At 44.9% G+C, this 17,933-nt stretch overlaps 1 protein-coding gene and 1 pseudogene across 11 annotated transcripts in view; one reads left to right on the top strand and one right to left on the bottom strand.

The window, feature by feature from the left end:
* The window catches only part of LOC147010889 (homeobox protein cut-like 1), a 379,867-nt gene that overhangs the window by 297,329 nt on the left and 64,605 nt on the right, over positions 1-17,933 (bottom strand). For all 11 annotated transcript variants that reach the window (XM_085860303.1, XM_085860296.1, XM_085860299.1 and 8 more), the window contains exon 2: positions 568-678. In XM_085860303.1, the coding sequence (XP_085716429.1) occupies positions 568-678 (111 nt within the window). The remainder of the gene's footprint in view (positions 1-567; positions 679-17,933) is intronic.
* Positions 4,757-10,254, top strand: LOC147010891 (uncharacterized; annotated as a pseudogene).

Genomic DNA, 17,933 nt, shown 5'->3' on the forward strand with positions numbered 1-17,933 from the left:
TAAAGAAAAGGCACTGATGGAAAGTACATGAAAAGAGCAATCTGATACTTCAAAGCACTCCTCTTACAAGCCCCACCAGAAGAAAAGCAGTCATCCAGTAATCCATTCCTTGTTACCCTTCTCATGTCTAAGCTTTCGACTCACCTCCTCTCCTTTGTCATGCTTTTCTCTTATAGACTGTGGAATCACCTGCCTGAGTCATTCCTATTGTACAATTCCGTTGAATCCTCAAAAAAAGCAAGCAATCACCATTTCATGTTGTCTTTCTTACCTACCTACCGACAATCTCTTATAATTTGAACAACACTGGTCCTTTTGTCTGCCTTCAACCATATCTATACTCGAGCTGGTGTTGTATGTCTGTACGTCCCTTGGCCAACTGTACAACGTCCATTTCTTTTGTTGACATTCATGATTTTGCCATCCAACTCTTCCAGGAGCCACAAACTCTGTTCATAAAAATAAATCCTCCACAATTACACTTTTTGAAGATTTCCTGCTTTGAATCTTAACATCATGTCAATATTGCTCAACTAATGCATGAAGTTAGCTGAATATACTTCTCACCTCCGGGGCACTGCGTTTGAAGTCTCGACTTTGCTCAACCAGATGACGGCGGGACTCCTCACTCCCTTCTTGTCGACTTGCCAGCTCGACGGCTGTTGCACCCAGCTCCCTCTGTGGAATAAATAAATAAGAGGTGTAATCAAATATATATTTGAAATGAAAACTTCAAAGCCACAAAATATAGCAATTGAATGTTACAAAAAGTCATGAATACAAAATTTTGAATAACGTTTAATGGTGCAAAAGTATTCAGAAACCTGGAACGTTACATATTAAGATTTTATTTTTTTTATTCCAAGTTGATATGAAGGCAAATATAAAGAGCAATAAATTAAATGCAGTACCATAAACTTAACAAAATTTATTTCTCAGAGAATAAAGGCTGCATGAGAATATATTCACAAAAGACAGAATTGTTAAAATTGCAAGAAAGATTTGGTTGAGGTGCATCTAAATCATCCAGTTTGAAGTGGGTATAGTAAGAAATACCACAATTGTCAAATTCTAAAATTATTGGGGGGAAAAAACATAAACAAGACAACTTAATACGATGTGAGGAAAAGGAGTATAAAGATGGAGAAGAAAAAAAAAGCAAAGAACGAAAAAAAGAAAAAAAGAAGAAGAAGAGACATTGCTATTAACCACAAATGGCAAAGCATAAAATCTTGAGATGTGATGTATAGTTTATGCAATAAAATGTGAGGGCAAAAGATAAGGATCTAAGTTAGACTGTTGCAAAGAATAGGAAGAAGATTCATATTTATTGAAAAAAAAAACACGTTTCAGTATCGATCAGAATTCAAATTCAGTATTAACATCAATGCCAGGCTGTATGTCTGCTGTTATCCGTTCCTCTGTAGCCTCAGCAGGTCACAATAATTCACCCACTCATCCTCTCCTTGTCAATATTGCCAATTCTGCTTTTGGCTCACCTCTGCTTTCGGCCACTCTGACGAGTCTTTGTCAGATTAGTCAACATTGCATGCATTGCGATGGTTTGAGGTCTGCTTGAGCACATTCTGATTGAAGCAAGCATAGGAAAGAAACATCTTCCTCAATCACTGGCTTGGCATAGGTGACTGCCAGTTGGCACAGATGACCTCCGTTGCCATTTTTCTGACATTCACGCAAGCTGATGTAACCTTACACCACTATGCTGAAAGAAATATTTATTGCTTTGAGCATGTGGTTTAAGGTTACCTCTAGGCTGTTGCAGAGAGGAAGCTGTCAATGGGCTGCCCCTGCTGAATAAACCCGATAAGAGATTTCTCTTCAAGCATCCAGATGAGCAAATGCTTGCATGTGAAACACATGTGGGCAGCACTTTAGGATGCTCATAGCCGACAACGAATAAAACTATGATACTGCAAAAAACAAGAGCAGGACGATCAAAAGGCAGGCTCCCTTGCGGTGAAGCCGATCGGTATATCTTTTGACGCAGATTGCAGATAGATATTCACACTTGTAAAATTAAAAGGAATGTGGGTGAATTACTTTTTTCTGCTGAAACTTGCAAGAGTCATTGCATTTTGGACTAAAGAACAAGCAAACTTCATCAAGAGGTGGTTAAGGAAGATGATTAAATATTCAGGTTTTTGTGGAGGGTTAGGAAAAGTTTCATTGAGGTTTCTCTCATAGAAAGCTGCTACATAAGGGGGGAGCAAGTGATAGAAGAGGTAAGCCCACAGGATAAGTTTAAAATTGGCTGAGGAAAAGGAATACGAAAGCGGTAGTAAATGGTCACAAAGGAAAGTGTGAGTAATCTAGACTATGGTTCATACCAACTAGTCTACATACTGCATGGTCCATTACTTTTTGTCATTTAATTAAGCAATCTAAATTAAGACAGGTGAATGGGTTATCAACTTTGCAAATGACACCTCAATGGGCAGTAAGGCAAAGAGCTTCAAAGAAAAGAACAGATGCATGAAAGTTTGGGTGTCTTAGGGGAAATGGCTGCAAATATTTGGAAGAAAACAATGGGAATTGGGAAAAGAAACAGTAAATGGGGTTTGTTCAAACGAAGGGAGAAATTTTGCAGTATGCAGAATCAAGAAAGAGACCACAGAGGAATCAATGAAAGGACAACTAAAGTAGTTAAAGTCTGAGTGTGAGGTAGAAATAAGCAAGTGAATATAATTTGGTTATAATGTTGGCATTGTATAAACATTTTGTTAAAACACATATAGATACTGCATTCAGTTTTGGTTATTTACTGTCAATGGGATATTACTGGATCAAAGGGGGTTCAGCAAAGAGTGAACAACATGGTTCCAAGGTTGTTAGGACTTGAACAGAAAGACTTATACCAAGGCCGTGCACCTGAACCTTCTGATGAGTCACACCGATTAGCCTCAGGACTTTGGATTTCACTGCCTCTAGGCCTAGGGGCATAAGGTGTGATCTGGTGGCACCAGACCCAAAAGTAGAGCCATACTCCATGGCACTGTGAATAGCATGGAGCTGAGAGAGGCCTATTGTTTATTTGGAGCTGAGAGAGGCCAGAAGATTATTTAGCTCTGTGAAGTGAATCTCTATCCTGGAGGGTAGATTACATATGAACTCTGGGTCCAGGAAAGATCATGGCAGATTGGTGGCCCAAAGAGCTCCAAAGACCTCTGCCAGGTTGATAGAAGAAGTGGAGAGCCAGCCAGCAGTCTTTATGCAGAGACCAAATAAGTGCTTTTCACTCAGAAGCATTGAATGGCATATTCCAGGTGAATGACCAGTGTATTATTTTATCCAGATAAGTGAACAATGATTCAGGTGAAGTCATTGGTTGGAAAGATTTTCCAGCATCCAGTGGCGCCATCTGCAAAGTTACATAGAGGGTTTTTCAGAGTTTGAGCAGTCATAAATGTAAACCAGGAACAGGATCAAGGCGAGGACAGGAGAGAGGACAATGATGAACCATCTTTTATGGCATAGCAGTGAGTAATGGCAAGGTGTGATGTCATATTGGTAGATGCAAGGGTTCGCAGGATAGTACTGCATTAAAGACAGGAATGGAGTGTTGCCCAGCAAAAAAAATTTCACTAGAATCGTACTATTGTAACTTTAATAGTTAACTCAGTACTATAGTGAGGCAACTTAGCTAAATATAACATAACAATTGTGCATTTTGTGAGGAAAGCACCAAATTTGACACACTAGTAGCCTATCATATTATGAACAGATTTGGATATTGGGCCATCTCAAATTCAGCCACTGATGGCTGTGGCAGCCATTTTTCAAAATGGCCGCCAGTGGTTACTGCTATGACACATATCTGCTTTACTGGAGAGGAATGCAGGTTGATAGTGAAAGTTTATTTACTAATAAAGGTCCAATAATGGTCAAAGAAAGTAACAATTTGATTTGGTTGAGAAAAAAAAGTTAAACTGGACTAATTAGTCTTATTAAGACACAGATTCTGAATGAAAACCAATGATAAACATTCATAGCACTATTGGCTTGGCACATGGTAGTAGAAGTGGTGTGCGTGCATATTGACCCCAGAATCGCGCACAGTTGAGTTGCCAGCTTACAGTTGTTGACTCAATTCATTGTTATTTTGTTTTGTGCCCATAGAGTTCTCAATGCTATCCCATTGTTAACCATAGTTCATCAAGTTGAGTTTGGTTTGCGGGATGCAGTTTGGTCATAGGATTATCTCAGTCATGGATTACCGGGTTACGAGGTTCTGCATGTATTTCCGTTCTGCCTTCACGCCGCCAGTTCCAGTTTGCAACTGAGTGAGGAAGGTCTCTCTTCGTACCGGCGTGTTGGCGAGATATCTTTACCATGATAACTCGTTAGTTTTCGGGTTATCTTCGTTCGATTGACGGCAATGCCAAACCATTTGTAAGTAGTTTTCCATTCTAGTTTCCATTTTCATGGCTAAGCTAATTTGTTTTGGTCAGTTTGTTGAGTAACCCTTCCGTTTTCTGAAACTGCGTTTTTATTGACTCTTACAGTCAATCGCAACACATCTCAGCACATCGGCTCAAAGTAACATAAATATGGATGAATTCGGTCGTATTTGGAATGAAGCCATGTAACTCAGATGATGGGTGTGAATTGTCTATGTGCCGTCACCAGCGTCTGTAGAAGATTTTACAAGTGGCAATAATATTTATGACTATGGGCGAGGAGAAAACCGGTTTAACTCATAACTAATTTATCCTACATTGTGTCATTGCAGATCCCGATGGTGGTGGTTGCTGGTGAGCAGAAGATACCTCGTGTAACATTGAACAACTTGACCATGTCCAAGAGCTTCCAATTGGTTGGCCTTGAGCGTCCTGTCCCATCAACATCAACGCACCCAACTCAGACTAACTGGAAGCTGTGTATCATTTGCCAAGAGGACAAAGCAGAGTCTCTGACATGTCCTTCACAGTCCAAGCGAAAAGACTCTGGGAGTGGGTACAGTTCACTCACAGCCAATTTGATCAGATTCAGTGAGCTTAGACAACTTCCAGGAACACTTCAGTTGGAAAGACTCAACGAAGGGTATGGCATTGAAGCGGCCATGGTTGCAAACAATGCTTTGTACCATCAAACTTGCAAGCTCATATATAACAAAACAAAATTGCAAAGGGCAGAAAAGCGAACACTCATGACAGAAGGAGAGATCCATGATGTACCAGATGCATGCAAACGCACCAGATTTCATTCAAGATCATCCAGTACAGAGAAGGCCCAATAAGCCCAGTGTTTCTTCTGCAGACAACCTGCAGGAACCGATGGTGTTCACGAAGTTGCAACATTTCAAATGGACAGTAAAGTTCGAGACTGGCAGCCATTCTTGAAGACACAGAACTGCTCGGCCGACTCAGTGCCGGGAACATGGTCGCCCAGGACGCCAAGTACCATAAGAAGTGCTTATCAGTGCTGCACAACCGTGTTAGAAAGGCCCAGTCTGAGGGACACAAGTACAAAGACAAGGAGCGAGAAGTATCACGTATTGTCTTCGCCGAACTGGTCCTCAATATAGAAGAAGCTAGGCTAGATGAGGAGACAGCACCGGTGTTCAAGTTAGCTAATCTCGTAGAGCTCTATCAGTCCAGAATGGAACAGCTAGGGGTTAAGCTCAACACAAGGGTCCACTCCACACGACTGAGGCAGAGACTCCTTACCCAGTTCCCTGACATGCGCGCACACACAAAGGGGAGAGTCGTTCTGCTGGTATTTTAAGAAGACGTTGGGGCTGCTCTCATCAAAGCCTGTGATCTGGATAGTGATAATGATGTGGTCCATCTTGCACGTGCTGCACAGACCGTGCGCCGCCACATGTTTGAAGAAGCTGAGCCCTTCAACGGATTCCCTGAAGGATGCCAAGGAGAATCTGTGCCATCACTGCTGCTTGCCCTGGTGAGCATGGTCCTAGAGGGTCCAAGCATTAAGGATCAGATGGCAGACACAACCCCAGCAGCACTTGCCATTGCCCAGATGCTGAAGTTTAACTGCATCAAGCACAACCGGGCACATCACAGGACCCGTAACTGCCAGGCACAGTGCTGCACAGGACACCCCAGTTCCCACATACGTAGGGATGATGTTGCATGCTCACACACGAAAGAGGGAGTTAGTAGACAGGTTGTCACACCTGGGCATGAGCATCTCATATGCCCGTGTTCTCGAGCTCTCGGCTCAGATGGGGAACAGTGCCTGCCAACAGTTTCACAAAGAACAAGTGGTCTGCCCCCCAAAGATGCGCAGCAATGTCTTCACAACATCAGCCATTGACAATATCGACCACAATCCCAGTTCAACGACAGCGAAAGAGTCCTTCCATGGTACAGCCATCTCCCTCCTCCAGCACCCATCTTTCACTGGCGAAGGAGTGGACCGAAGCATTGTAATCGTTGGTGGATCTAGAGATGCTAGCTCGAAGATGGTCGGCAACTTGCCACACTACTATACTGATGTGCCCCCAGTCATTACCAGCATGAAAACCTGTCTGTTCCAGCTACTAGAGTGGTGTCCTTGACCAGAAATGACTTCAAGGAGCAGACTGAGGAGGAATACCTGTGGCTAGAGCATGCAAGGCGGCTCCTAGAGGACAACACTGGGACATACGAGAACATATCGTGGTCAGCGTTTCATGCCAGTCGCTAGCCGCCGTTACCTCGAACCATCAGCCCCACCACCCTGCTTCCACTGTTCCTTGACAGTGCCCACACAGTGGCCATGATCCGGCACTCCATGGATGTGTTGAAGAATGCTGTAGAACATGTGCATCCTGGCCAGACACCTGCCGTCACCTTGGACCAGCCACTGTTTGCCTTGGCAAAGCAGATTCAGTGGAAGTGGCCAGAGAAGTATGGTGAAGAAAAGATGGTAGTGATGTTTGGTGGGCTCCACATCGAGATGGCCGCCCTGAAGACGCTGGACGACTGGCTGCGAGGAAGTGGCTGGGTACAGGCCTTGATGCAAGCTGAGATTGCAACGCCAGGGACAGCCGACTCCTTCCTGCAAGCTGCCCACGTCACCCGCACAAGAAGAGCTCATCAAATCACTGCAGCGGCACTGCACATCCTGCAACACCGTGCGTATGAACGCCACTGTATGACGTATTTTGAGGATGCAGAAGACCTGCCTGAGTTCGAAGAATGGTGTCACCAGAGAGGAGAAGACATTCCCAACTTTCAGTACTGGGCAACTGTGCTGGAACTAGAGATGTTGGTGCTGGTCTACGTGCGTTCATTGCGGCAGGCTTCATTCACGATGTACCTTGATGCCGTGACCGAACTGGTCCCATGGTTCCATGCCTTAGACCACACTCACTATGCCAGGTGGATCCCTGTTCACCTGAGGGACATGATTGCACTCCCAATGAAGCACCAGATGTAGCTAGAGAATTTATGGCTGGCAACTTTACTGTACAGAAGACGAAGAACGTGTTCTCTTCGATCCCAATCGACCAGGCACATGAACAGAACAACGCATACATCAAAGGAGATGGTGGAGCAGTCGGCCTCACTGATAACCCAAGTGCCCTGCGGCGTTGGATGATTGCTGGGCCAGAAGTTGCCAGGGCCATAGAAGAGTTCCAAGATCGCCGTTAACACTGGGGGAGGCGAGAGGACACACGTCATCATGACCAGACACCAAGTGTGCAAACCTCTTTCGCCAAGGATGTCCGTGCCCTTGTGAGCGTCATAGAAGAGCTTGGCAACCCCTTTGAGGAAGAGAGCATGGATCTGGTTGTCCTTGACACAAAGGAAATTGCAGGTCCTGCTGCAGTTGAGAATGTCAGGAATGTGAAGAAGATTGGCCAAGAGCAGTTCCAGGCTTTCAGCAGAGAATGCCTGGTGGAAAGGACCAAGCCAATTGATGATGCAATTCATCGGAACAAGCTGAAGGTGTTGAGCACTTCCACCCCGAGAAGTGTGAGCAAAGGGAAACAGCAGCTGGCCTCTCTCCGGAACGAGGTGGCACTTTTCTCACGGCTCTACATCGGTTGCCAGACGAGGGATGGAAACCTTGAAGAGTTCTTTCGTCATGAGAATCAAGTGTGTCCTCTAGCTCTCTCCGATGGAGAAAGTCTCCGTCTAGGTACGAAGAGTAATCTTCTCAAATGCTTTGAAGAGTTCTCCAATGCCCAATCAGAGGCTCCTGATACCACCAGCTTAGTTCTTGATGGGGCAGTCATTGTCCAGATGCTGAAGCCTGCGGTAGCCAAGAACTTTGATGACTATGCCCAGGATGTCTTCATACCGTACCTGTCAACAAAGCTTCAGACTGTGTCACGCCTGGACCTGGTTTGGGACCGCTACGTTGCTGATTCATTGAAAGGCAGTGCAAGATCGTGGAAAAGGAGTGCGTAGACGCGTGGTCGGAGCAGCAGTTATACCTGGAAACTGGCAGAACTTCGTCCGAGTGGACACCAACAAGACCGAGCTGTTCAAGTTCCTATCAGAAGCTATCTTCAGGTGGTTTGACCAGGATGACAAGCAGCTGGTTATCACTGTTGGAGAGGCAGTCCTGAGCAAGCCACCGCTGCAAGACCTGGCCTTGCTCGCCCCATGCAGCCAGGAAGAAGCTGACAGTCGAATGTAGTTGCATGCATCCCATGCAGCCAACCATGGTCACCACAACATACGGATCAAGACAGTTGACACCGATGTTGTGGTGTTGGCTGTGTCAGTGGCCCAGGGACTGCAACCAGAAGATGAACTGTGGCTAGCATTTGGCACTGGGAAGAGTTTTTGGTACCTGGCAGCCCACAAAATAGCAGCTGGCCTAGGACCAGAGAAGGCACAGGCACTCCCAATGTTTCACGCTCTGACTGGGTGTGACACTGTATCTAGCTTTGCTGGACATGGTAAGAAGACTACTTGGACAATCTGGACCATTCTGCCAGAACTTAGAGATGCACTGCTGAAGTTATCCTCTGCACCAAGTGGCATACCAGACGATGACATGCACACCATCGAGAAGTTCGTCATGTTGCTCTATGACAGAACCAGCACTTCGTGGTTCAGAAACTCTTCGCGAAGAAGAACAACATGCAGCTAAACCTGCCAACCAAGGCAGCTCTGGAGGAGCATGTGAAGAGGGCGGCCTACTAAGGAGGCCATGTGTGGGGTCAAACACTGCTACCAATGCCAGAACTGCCTCCTCCATCCAGCTGGGGCTGGGTCAAGAATGACGAGGGGGTGTACGAGCCACACTGGACGAAGCTACCCAAAGCAGCCCACACCTGCTATGAGCTAGTATCGTGCAAGTGCAAAAAGGCCGCACTTGAATGCACAGCTGTGTGTGTGTGTGTGTGTGTGTGTGTGTGTGTGTGTGTGTGTGTGTGTGTGTGTGTGTGTGTGTGTGTGTGTGTGTGTGTGTGTGTGTGTGTGTGTGTGTGTGTGTGTGTGTGTGTGTGAGAGAGGGAGAGTGCTCACAAAATTGAGAGAATATTAACAGAGCAGACTGTGTCACTTATTCAGAACATTTAAATCAGACATCTCTCGATCAATTTATACGAGTGAGATGTCGGTATTCATATGAATGAGACGCAGCCCATGATTCATTTGCAACCATTCTCAACAACCACTGACTTTACATAAGCGATGTTGGTATTCATATCAATCAGACGCAGCCCACGATTCGTTTGCCACCATTCTCAACAACCAATCTCTATGAGCGAGATAGTCGTCCGGTACAACAAATAATTAGCAGCCATCTTGTAAAATGGTGGCTATCTTTAAACTTGAGGTGGCCACAGCTTATGTTTTTCTTAATTCAGCTTTTAATAAATGTTCAAACCAATGTTAGAGTGAAATTATAGTAACTGCTAGCGGCCATTTTGGAAAATGGCTGCCACAGCCATCAGCCGCTGAATTTGAGATGGCCCAATATCCAAATCTGTTCATAATATGTTAGGTTACTAGTGTGCCAAATTTGGTGCTTTCCTCACAAAATGAACAATTGTTATGCTAAGTTGCCCCACTACTACAAAATGTCGCAACAGAAGCATCGTCCAAAGTTTCTCGTAAAGCACACGCTGCTTTCCAGTGTGCACTGTAATTACAACTCCTTCATTTTCCTCAACTCAGACTCAAGAGGTTCAAACATTCCTTCATGGCAGCCATGTTGCTGAAGTATCGAAAAAGCTTACATAATGATGAAGAAGAGAAAAATGTAATCCCATTTTGTGCGATTTACCCTATAGAGAACAAGCAAGTTCAACCAGAGGGTATAAGCTGATTTCCACAGGATCCTTCTATCTGCCACGTAGTAAAATGTAGAGTACACAGCGACACGGAAAGCCTGGTGGTGGCTTAACGGTTAGGGTGGCTGGCTTAAGATCTTAGGATCTTGAGTTTGAGCCCCAGGTGGCTGTTGAATTAACACCAAGTGCGGTTGACTCAGCTTGTCATCCTTCTGAAGTTGGCAAAATGAGTACCAATGTACTGGTAATATAGGGCACTGCATCAGTGGCACAGCTGTGGCCCCAGAAAGTGATGCGACCAGCAGCCACAGGCTGCATACAATTGCTGGCTAGCTTGCAGCATGGAGGATACACTGTTTCTGCCGATCCTTGTTTCTGCTACCCATCGATTCATTATTTATTTTTCTGCAGTCGAGGATTATGGAGGAGTAGATCTAAAGAACGGATCAGGACACAACAGAACAAAATGAGGAGCAGAAGGAGGGGCAAACACACAACAGGGTTGGGAGACAAAATAGTGAGGCTTCAAGAAATAAGGGATATGGGGAAGAATGATGATTAGGGAGGACACAGGCAGTGGACAAGATGGATACAGAAGCAAACTCTCAGAAAGGAAAAATAGAGAAGTTGGAAAGAGGTGGGCTTGGTGACCGTTAACAGGGTTAGAAAGGATCATGGTTTTGGATGGAAAGGGGTTGGCGGGGGGGGGGGGAGGGATGATCTGATATTGTGGTAAACAGCTGTCTTGAAGACGTGGAGGTAAGAATGAGATTGAAGAGAATGTGGAAGTTGATTCCACAGGCGGAAGAAAAGACGAACTAATAAGTGGAGGTGAACAGTGATTCTTGATTTTGGGAGTTTCACCAGGAGGTGTTGCTGGTGGACTGTGTGTGCCTTGCAGAAACCTGGGGAGGGGGGGGCAATGCACGGAAAGAGCAGAGGATGCATGATCAGAAAGGAGGCCGTAGAAGACAGAGAGACCGCCGACCCATAGACTCAGCTTCAGTGCGGGAGATTCCAATAATCTTCAAGGCCTTGGTTTCTAGGACATCACACTCAGCAAGATGTGAGGCAGGGGAGCTGGCCCAGAGGGGAGAGCAGTATTCCATCAAGCTGCAGATGAAAGCTTTGTAGATGGATCGGAATTCAGGTGTGCCAAGTAATAACTTTACACGATGAGGATGCCCAGTCAGTAACTGACTTTTGAGGCCAACTGGTTCTGTTCTTTTCTGGTGTATGGCAGCTTGGCTGCCAGGTAGTTATAATTTCTTGGAAGTGCGGCTGTGCCACTGATGCTGTGCCCCTCTACCAGTACACTGTTATTTATTTCGCCGACTTCAGAAGGATGACAGACTGAGTCAACTCCACCTGATGTTAATTTAGTGGCAAACGAGACTCAAACTCAGGACCCTAAAATCCCAAGCCAGCCACTCTAACCACTAACCCAACACCAGGCTTACAGTCAACTGGTGTGGTTTGACCAAGAAAGATCATGGCTGATAGTGAGACCCAGGAGTTTTAGTGACTGATCGCTGATAAAGATTAGGAATAGGATGGGGCCACAGAACACTGCCTTATGGCACTCAAGCCTTGACCGGGGGAGGAGATGAAAAGATCGAATTGAGAGCCACACGTTGGCTACCAGAATGAAAGAAATCAGAAAGTCAAGTGTGGAGTTTGCATTGGATGCCACAGGCAGAGAGATTGGAGAGCAGGGAGGGGTTCAGACTGCACTGATCGCTCGAGGCTGATGCCTCGAGAGATGGCCCTAATCTCATCTCCGACATTGAAGACGAGCAAAAGCATGTCCAAGGTGGAGTGATCTCATCTGAATCCGAACTGATGGTCAGAGATCAGGCCAATGCAGAAGAAAAGGATTTGATTCCCACTGTGATGTTTTATATTACATGACCTTGCTGATGATTGGAAGTACACTGATTGGTCTGTAGTTAAGGTTTTTGTACTTTATTCCCTCTGCTACCAAAGGTGAAGGAAGTTGTGTTTTCACCCCTTTCTGTTTGTGTACAGGATATCTCAAAAAGTTGTGGACGGATCCGGATGAAATTTTGTGGACAGGTTCGGTGTGTGACAAGGACGAACCGATTAGATTTTGGTGAAGATCCGGATACGACCACTCTAATTTTTTTAAGTGATTCTTCATCATTGAGAGATGGAGCCAAAAACGATATATAACACGATATCTCAAAAAGTTGTGGATGGATTCGGATGAAACTTAGTGGACACGTTGGTTGTGCGACAAGGAAGAATTTATTCAATTTTGGAGAAGATCCGGATTCGGATCGGGATATGATAATTTTTTTAAGTGATTCTTCACCATTGAGAGAGGGCGAAACCGATATACAGTATAGCATCATATCTCAAAAAGTTGTGGACGGATTTGGATGAAACTTGGTGGACCGGTTGGGTGTGTCACAAGGAGAGATTGATTTGATTTTGGTTTAGATCCGAATCCAAATCTGGATACGAGAATTATTTAATTTTTAAAGTGATTCTTCACCATTGAGAGATAGGGCCAAAACCATATGGTACTGTATGGCATGATATTTCAAAAATGTATTGGGCCTGATATGTTCTCGTGGATCAGGCATTACGTGGTGGAGGTATGCGCTCCACCGAGTGCCCTTCTAGTTAATATAATGTGGTGATGTTGGCTGACTTCCAAGCAGATGGAAGGTGAATGAAGGCAAATGATAGGATGAACAGAGCAGAAAGAGGATGTGCAAGGAGAGCAGAGCTAGTTTTTAGGATATGTGAGCTGATGCGATCTCCTCCAGTTGCAGAATCAGAGTTGAAGAATGCAACAAACTTCTCTACCTTTTCAAGTACAAAATACACAGAGTCCTGGAGCAGTTGGGTGTGACAGGTTAAGGAGGGTACACAGAGCATAGGGTGAGGAGCACAACATTTGGAAGCAAACAGAGAATTGAGGCATTTGGACACAAGCAAAGTCTGCTGTAGTGCTATTTGAAGTGAGGGAAGACTTTTTTTTATAACTCGTACACAACTTTTTGAAAGATCATGCTGTATATTGTTTTTGGCCCTATCTCTCAGTGGTGAAGAATCACTTTAAAATATTAAAATTCTTGGGATCCATTTCATCCTTTTCAGACACCCGACCTCTCCACCAAATTTTGTCTGTATACATCCACAGCTTTTTTTAGATTTCCTGCTCACAGACAAACAAACAAACAAAACTAAACGGACAGACAGACAGACAGACAGACAGACAGACAGGCGTGAAAACATAGCCTCTGTCCACCTCCGGTGGCGTAGGTAACAAGGAGACTAGTTTTACAGGAGGGAGACAAGTTTGAAAGTTCAAACTTGAGGTTGGACAGAAGTTGTGTTCTGACTCTCCTGAGAGTGGAATCTCTTGTTATGGGCTTTGTAGAATGATCTGAGGTTATCTTCAGTTGGCTTTTCCTTCCATGCGGAGAAGACAAGTTGTTTTAAGGAAACTGCCTCACCAAAGGATTCAGTGTTCCATGGGTGGGAGGGGGGGGTGTGGAAGAATTCCCAGGTTGAATTAATACCAGGAGTGATAGATATAGGAAACTAGTTCTGTAGTGCAGTGGCTACTGGCAGTCCCTGCCAGTTTAACTTCATGAACTGCCAGACTCACTGGCACTGAGGCTGTTCTCTGGGAATAGTTACAGAGATGTTGACCTTCACAAGCACATGATTACATGAACCAATTGGAGCAGAGGAAGAGCAGAAGATATTAGTGGGGAAGTTTGTCATAAGGTCAGGTCAGGTATGGGAGCATGCGCCGGAGCAATGCATTGCTGCATCCACTTTCCGCCAGTACTCCAGGGGCCTCCGTCTGGCCATCCCCCAGGCAGATGCCTGGCCTATCCCCATCTCCTTGAGATGCTGATCAATCTGCTGCAACCACGAGGCACGTGATCGGCCCATTAGCCTCCTCCACTCACGAGGCTTCCTCACTGAGAGAATTTGCTGATGAGCAGGATCAGCCTCAGGAAAATGAGCCACATGTCCATACAGCCACAGCTGATACTCACGCACTATGCAGGTAACAAATCTCATTTCAGTCTCTCTCAGCAACCGCTTGTTGGACACAAAGTCCGACTAGCAACAGCCAAGGATTCTCCGAAGAGACCTGGTACCAAAGAAATTAAGTTGCCATCTCAGATCTCTGGTCAGAGTCCAAGTCTCACATCCATAGAGCAAGACTGGAAGCACCTAGGACCTAAAGACTTAGACTTTCGTCCTCCCGCATAGGTACCGACAGCACCACACCCCATGATCCAATGAATCCATGACTACCGAGGTCCGACCCAAATGTCTATTGAACTCTGGCTCACAGCCAGCAGAGACATGAATATCACTGCCAAGGAAAGTGAATCTCTCCGTGACCTCAACACCCTCGCCACAAACAGGTACAGACAAGATAGCAGCATCCAAGATGTCATTGAAAGCCTGGATCTTAGTTTTTGACCCAGGAAACCCGTAATCCCAGCAGCTCAGACTCCTCATTCAGCACCTCGAGGGCCCCCAAAAGGATATCCAGAGTCTCCACAAGGACGACTGTATTATCTGCAAAATCAAGGTCAGAGGTCTTGACATTCCCAAATGATGCACCGGATCTCTCTGACATCCTCCCCAGACCACACAATTGCTGAAAATTGTGGGGGCCAGTACACACCCCTGACAAACTCCAGTAACAACTGGAATTAAGTCAGAGATTGTGTCACCACATCTCACAGCACTCTTAGTACCAGAGTGGAGTGCAGATATCAGATTGATCAGTTTTGGTGGCACCCCACGAAGACCAAGAATCCTCCAGAGGGCATCCCGATTCGCCGAATTAAACACTTCACGGAGATCATCATAGGCTGCAGACAGCCCCTGACAATAAAGTCCAGAAAGGAGGACTTGCCATTGAGAGAAATATGGGTCAGAAAATTTACAGTTTGAGTAAGTCCCATGGAGTCACAGAAGTATTTTATTGAAGTGCCATGGCTGGTGAGAGTGGTAACAACACCCAGTCTATTGGAGTGGTGACAATTGAAATCATCACATTTGCGGAACAGAGAGTTAAGATGACTGGTTAAAAGTTGGTCACGTTATCTGAGAGAGAGAGATGCAAATGGAGTCATCACTGTTTGGAGAACAGTGCAATAGATAGACAAACAACAGGTGGGAGCGGATGGAAAGTCGCAGCCAAAGGTACTCCTGGGGGTTGGGAGATGTGAGAGCAGCAAACAGACAGTGAGAAATGGAGTTCTTCATGTACAGTATGACTAGGCCACCATGACGAGGTTTGGTTCTATCAAGTTGGAGGAGACAATAGCCAGGGAAAGGCACTAAGGAATCAGGGAAGTCTTTTGGGAAGAAAGATTCTGTTAAACAAATGATGTCTGGTTAATTGGCAGTGGCCTGGATTGAGAGATCTGTAAGTCTGGAGTGGAGGCCTCAAATGTTTGAGGTCCATACAATTAGGGACAGGGGAGGAGGAGCTGCTGGCAGGGTGCAGGAATGTGGATAGCAGCAAGGAGAGGGTGTGGGCATAACAGTGGAAAGCTGGGAGGGTACGGGGCAGGGGGGTTGGACAAAACACGACATGCAAACACGAATAAAACACGAATGAAAACTAGAAGGGTACTCGGTAGAGTGCATAACGCTGCCACATAATGCCTGATCCACGAAGCCTGGTGTTGGCTTAGTGGTTAGGATGGTGGCTTGGGATCCCAGGGTCCTGAGTTCAAGCCCCGTTGGCTGCTGAATTAACACCAGGGGGTTGACTCAGCCTGTCATCCTTCCGAGGTCGGCGAAATGAGTGCCAGTGTACTGGTCCCGGTGTATGTCCCGGTTAGAATAGGTGTACCATATCCCTGTGTGTCGTAAGAGGCGACCAGGGTTGGCGTCAGGAAGGGCATCCGGCCATAAAAAAAAACATTGCCTCAAGAAAAAGCCAAACCCCTGCACAGCAGGGAAAAATGGCTGTAAAAACGGTCAATATAATGCCTGATCCACGAGAACATATCGGGCCCAACACATTTTTGAAATATCAAGCTATATATAGTTTTTGGCCCGATCTCTCAATGGTGAAGAATTACCTTAAAAATGAAATAATTATCGTATCCAGATCCGATCCGAATCAAATAAATTCGTCCTTGCCACACACCCAACCTGTCCACCAAGTTTTGTCTGAATCCGTACACAACATTTTGAGATATTGTGCAATATATCGTTTTTGATCCAATCTCTCAATGGTGAAGAATCCATTAAAAAAATTATCAGATCTGGATCCGGATTCGGATCCTCACCAAAAATGAATCAATTTTCCCTTGTTACACACCTAACATGTCCTCCAAGTTTCATCCGAATCCGTCCACAACTTTTTGAGATATCGTGCTATTTTATCGTTTTTGGTCCGATCTCTCAATGGTGAAGAATGACTTTTAAAATTCTAGTCGCCGGATCCGGATTTTCACCAAAACTTAATCAGTTCGTCCTTGTCACACACCAAACCTGTCCACAAAATTTCATCCGGATCAGTCCACAACTTTTTGAGATATCCTGCACAGAAACAAACAGACAAACAAACAGACAGACAGAAAGGGGTAAAAACATAACCGCCTTCACCTTCAGTGATGGAGGTGATAAAATGGTAAAACACAAAGGATCTGGTTTGGAAACTTAGCTTTGATGAGCTGGATGGAGGAACTGCTCAAATCAGTGTCACATGTGAAGGCACCCAGAAGCAGAAACGATTGAAAAACATTCATGGAAGTTATCTTTACCGAGTGGTGCTGCACCATCTTTCTGGAATTTTGTTTTAGGGAATTCCTCAAGTAAGACTGTTGCTTTCTTGTTCAAAATATATTTAAAAAATAAGGAATAATGTTGTGGGTCACTTTCAACAGATAACAAAAAAGGCAAATACCACGCTCACTAAGACTGGTCTTAATTACCACTTATCCGTATATTGAGCAAATTGGCAATAATGTTCTCACTGGTGATGGCTGCAGTGGTTCTGTATAGGTGATGGTTTAAGTACTTTGCTGTTCAAATCACCATCTGCTTTCAGCACTCTATCTGTCCCCAGCACCATGACATTGCAGCCATCAAGTACTTCTCTTACCCTTTCTCACTTTATTTAAGACAGAAATGTAGTCAGAGAGTTCTGGCACTATCCATTTGCAGTTAGAGGGTCACCAAAGAGCTCTTTTGTGTTTCACTTTAAACTGGAAAGGTACAAGGTGAAGATTGAATAAGGGTGGAGAGGAGGTTTCAGCAATGGTGCTAAATTGTTATGGAGTATGTTTAATAGTCAAGCAATACAAGATGTGGAAGCAAGCAAAGCCAATTCTTACATTTTGCCTAAGTGCCTAATCTCAACATTGGTTCACAAATGCACTGATCATAAGACAAAAGACGAGTAGCGAGCAATTGCACATGCACAAGGGAGACAAAACTCTTCAATGTACAATGTATTACCAATAATATTAGGACAGCAAATCCAAGCTCGAAAGAAACCCTCTCAACCTGCAAAAAATTTTAATGACGTTAAATTATATGAAAAAAATGGCGGCTGATGTCAAGATAATCAGCAGTCATAATGAGGACAGAGTGCAAGCTGTAGATGAGTAAAAACAAAGAACAACTTGTAGAAGGGAGAAGGTAAGCATAACTGTGATATCAAAAGGGAAGCAATGTTCAGAATGCA

This window comes from Eptatretus burgeri, chromosome 16 (assembly GCF_056783735.1).
Source record: "Eptatretus burgeri isolate ZD-2024b chromosome 16, Ebu_testis_v1, whole genome shotgun sequence".
Lineage (NCBI taxonomy): Eukaryota > Metazoa > Chordata > Myxini > Myxiniformes > Myxinidae > Eptatretus > Eptatretus burgeri.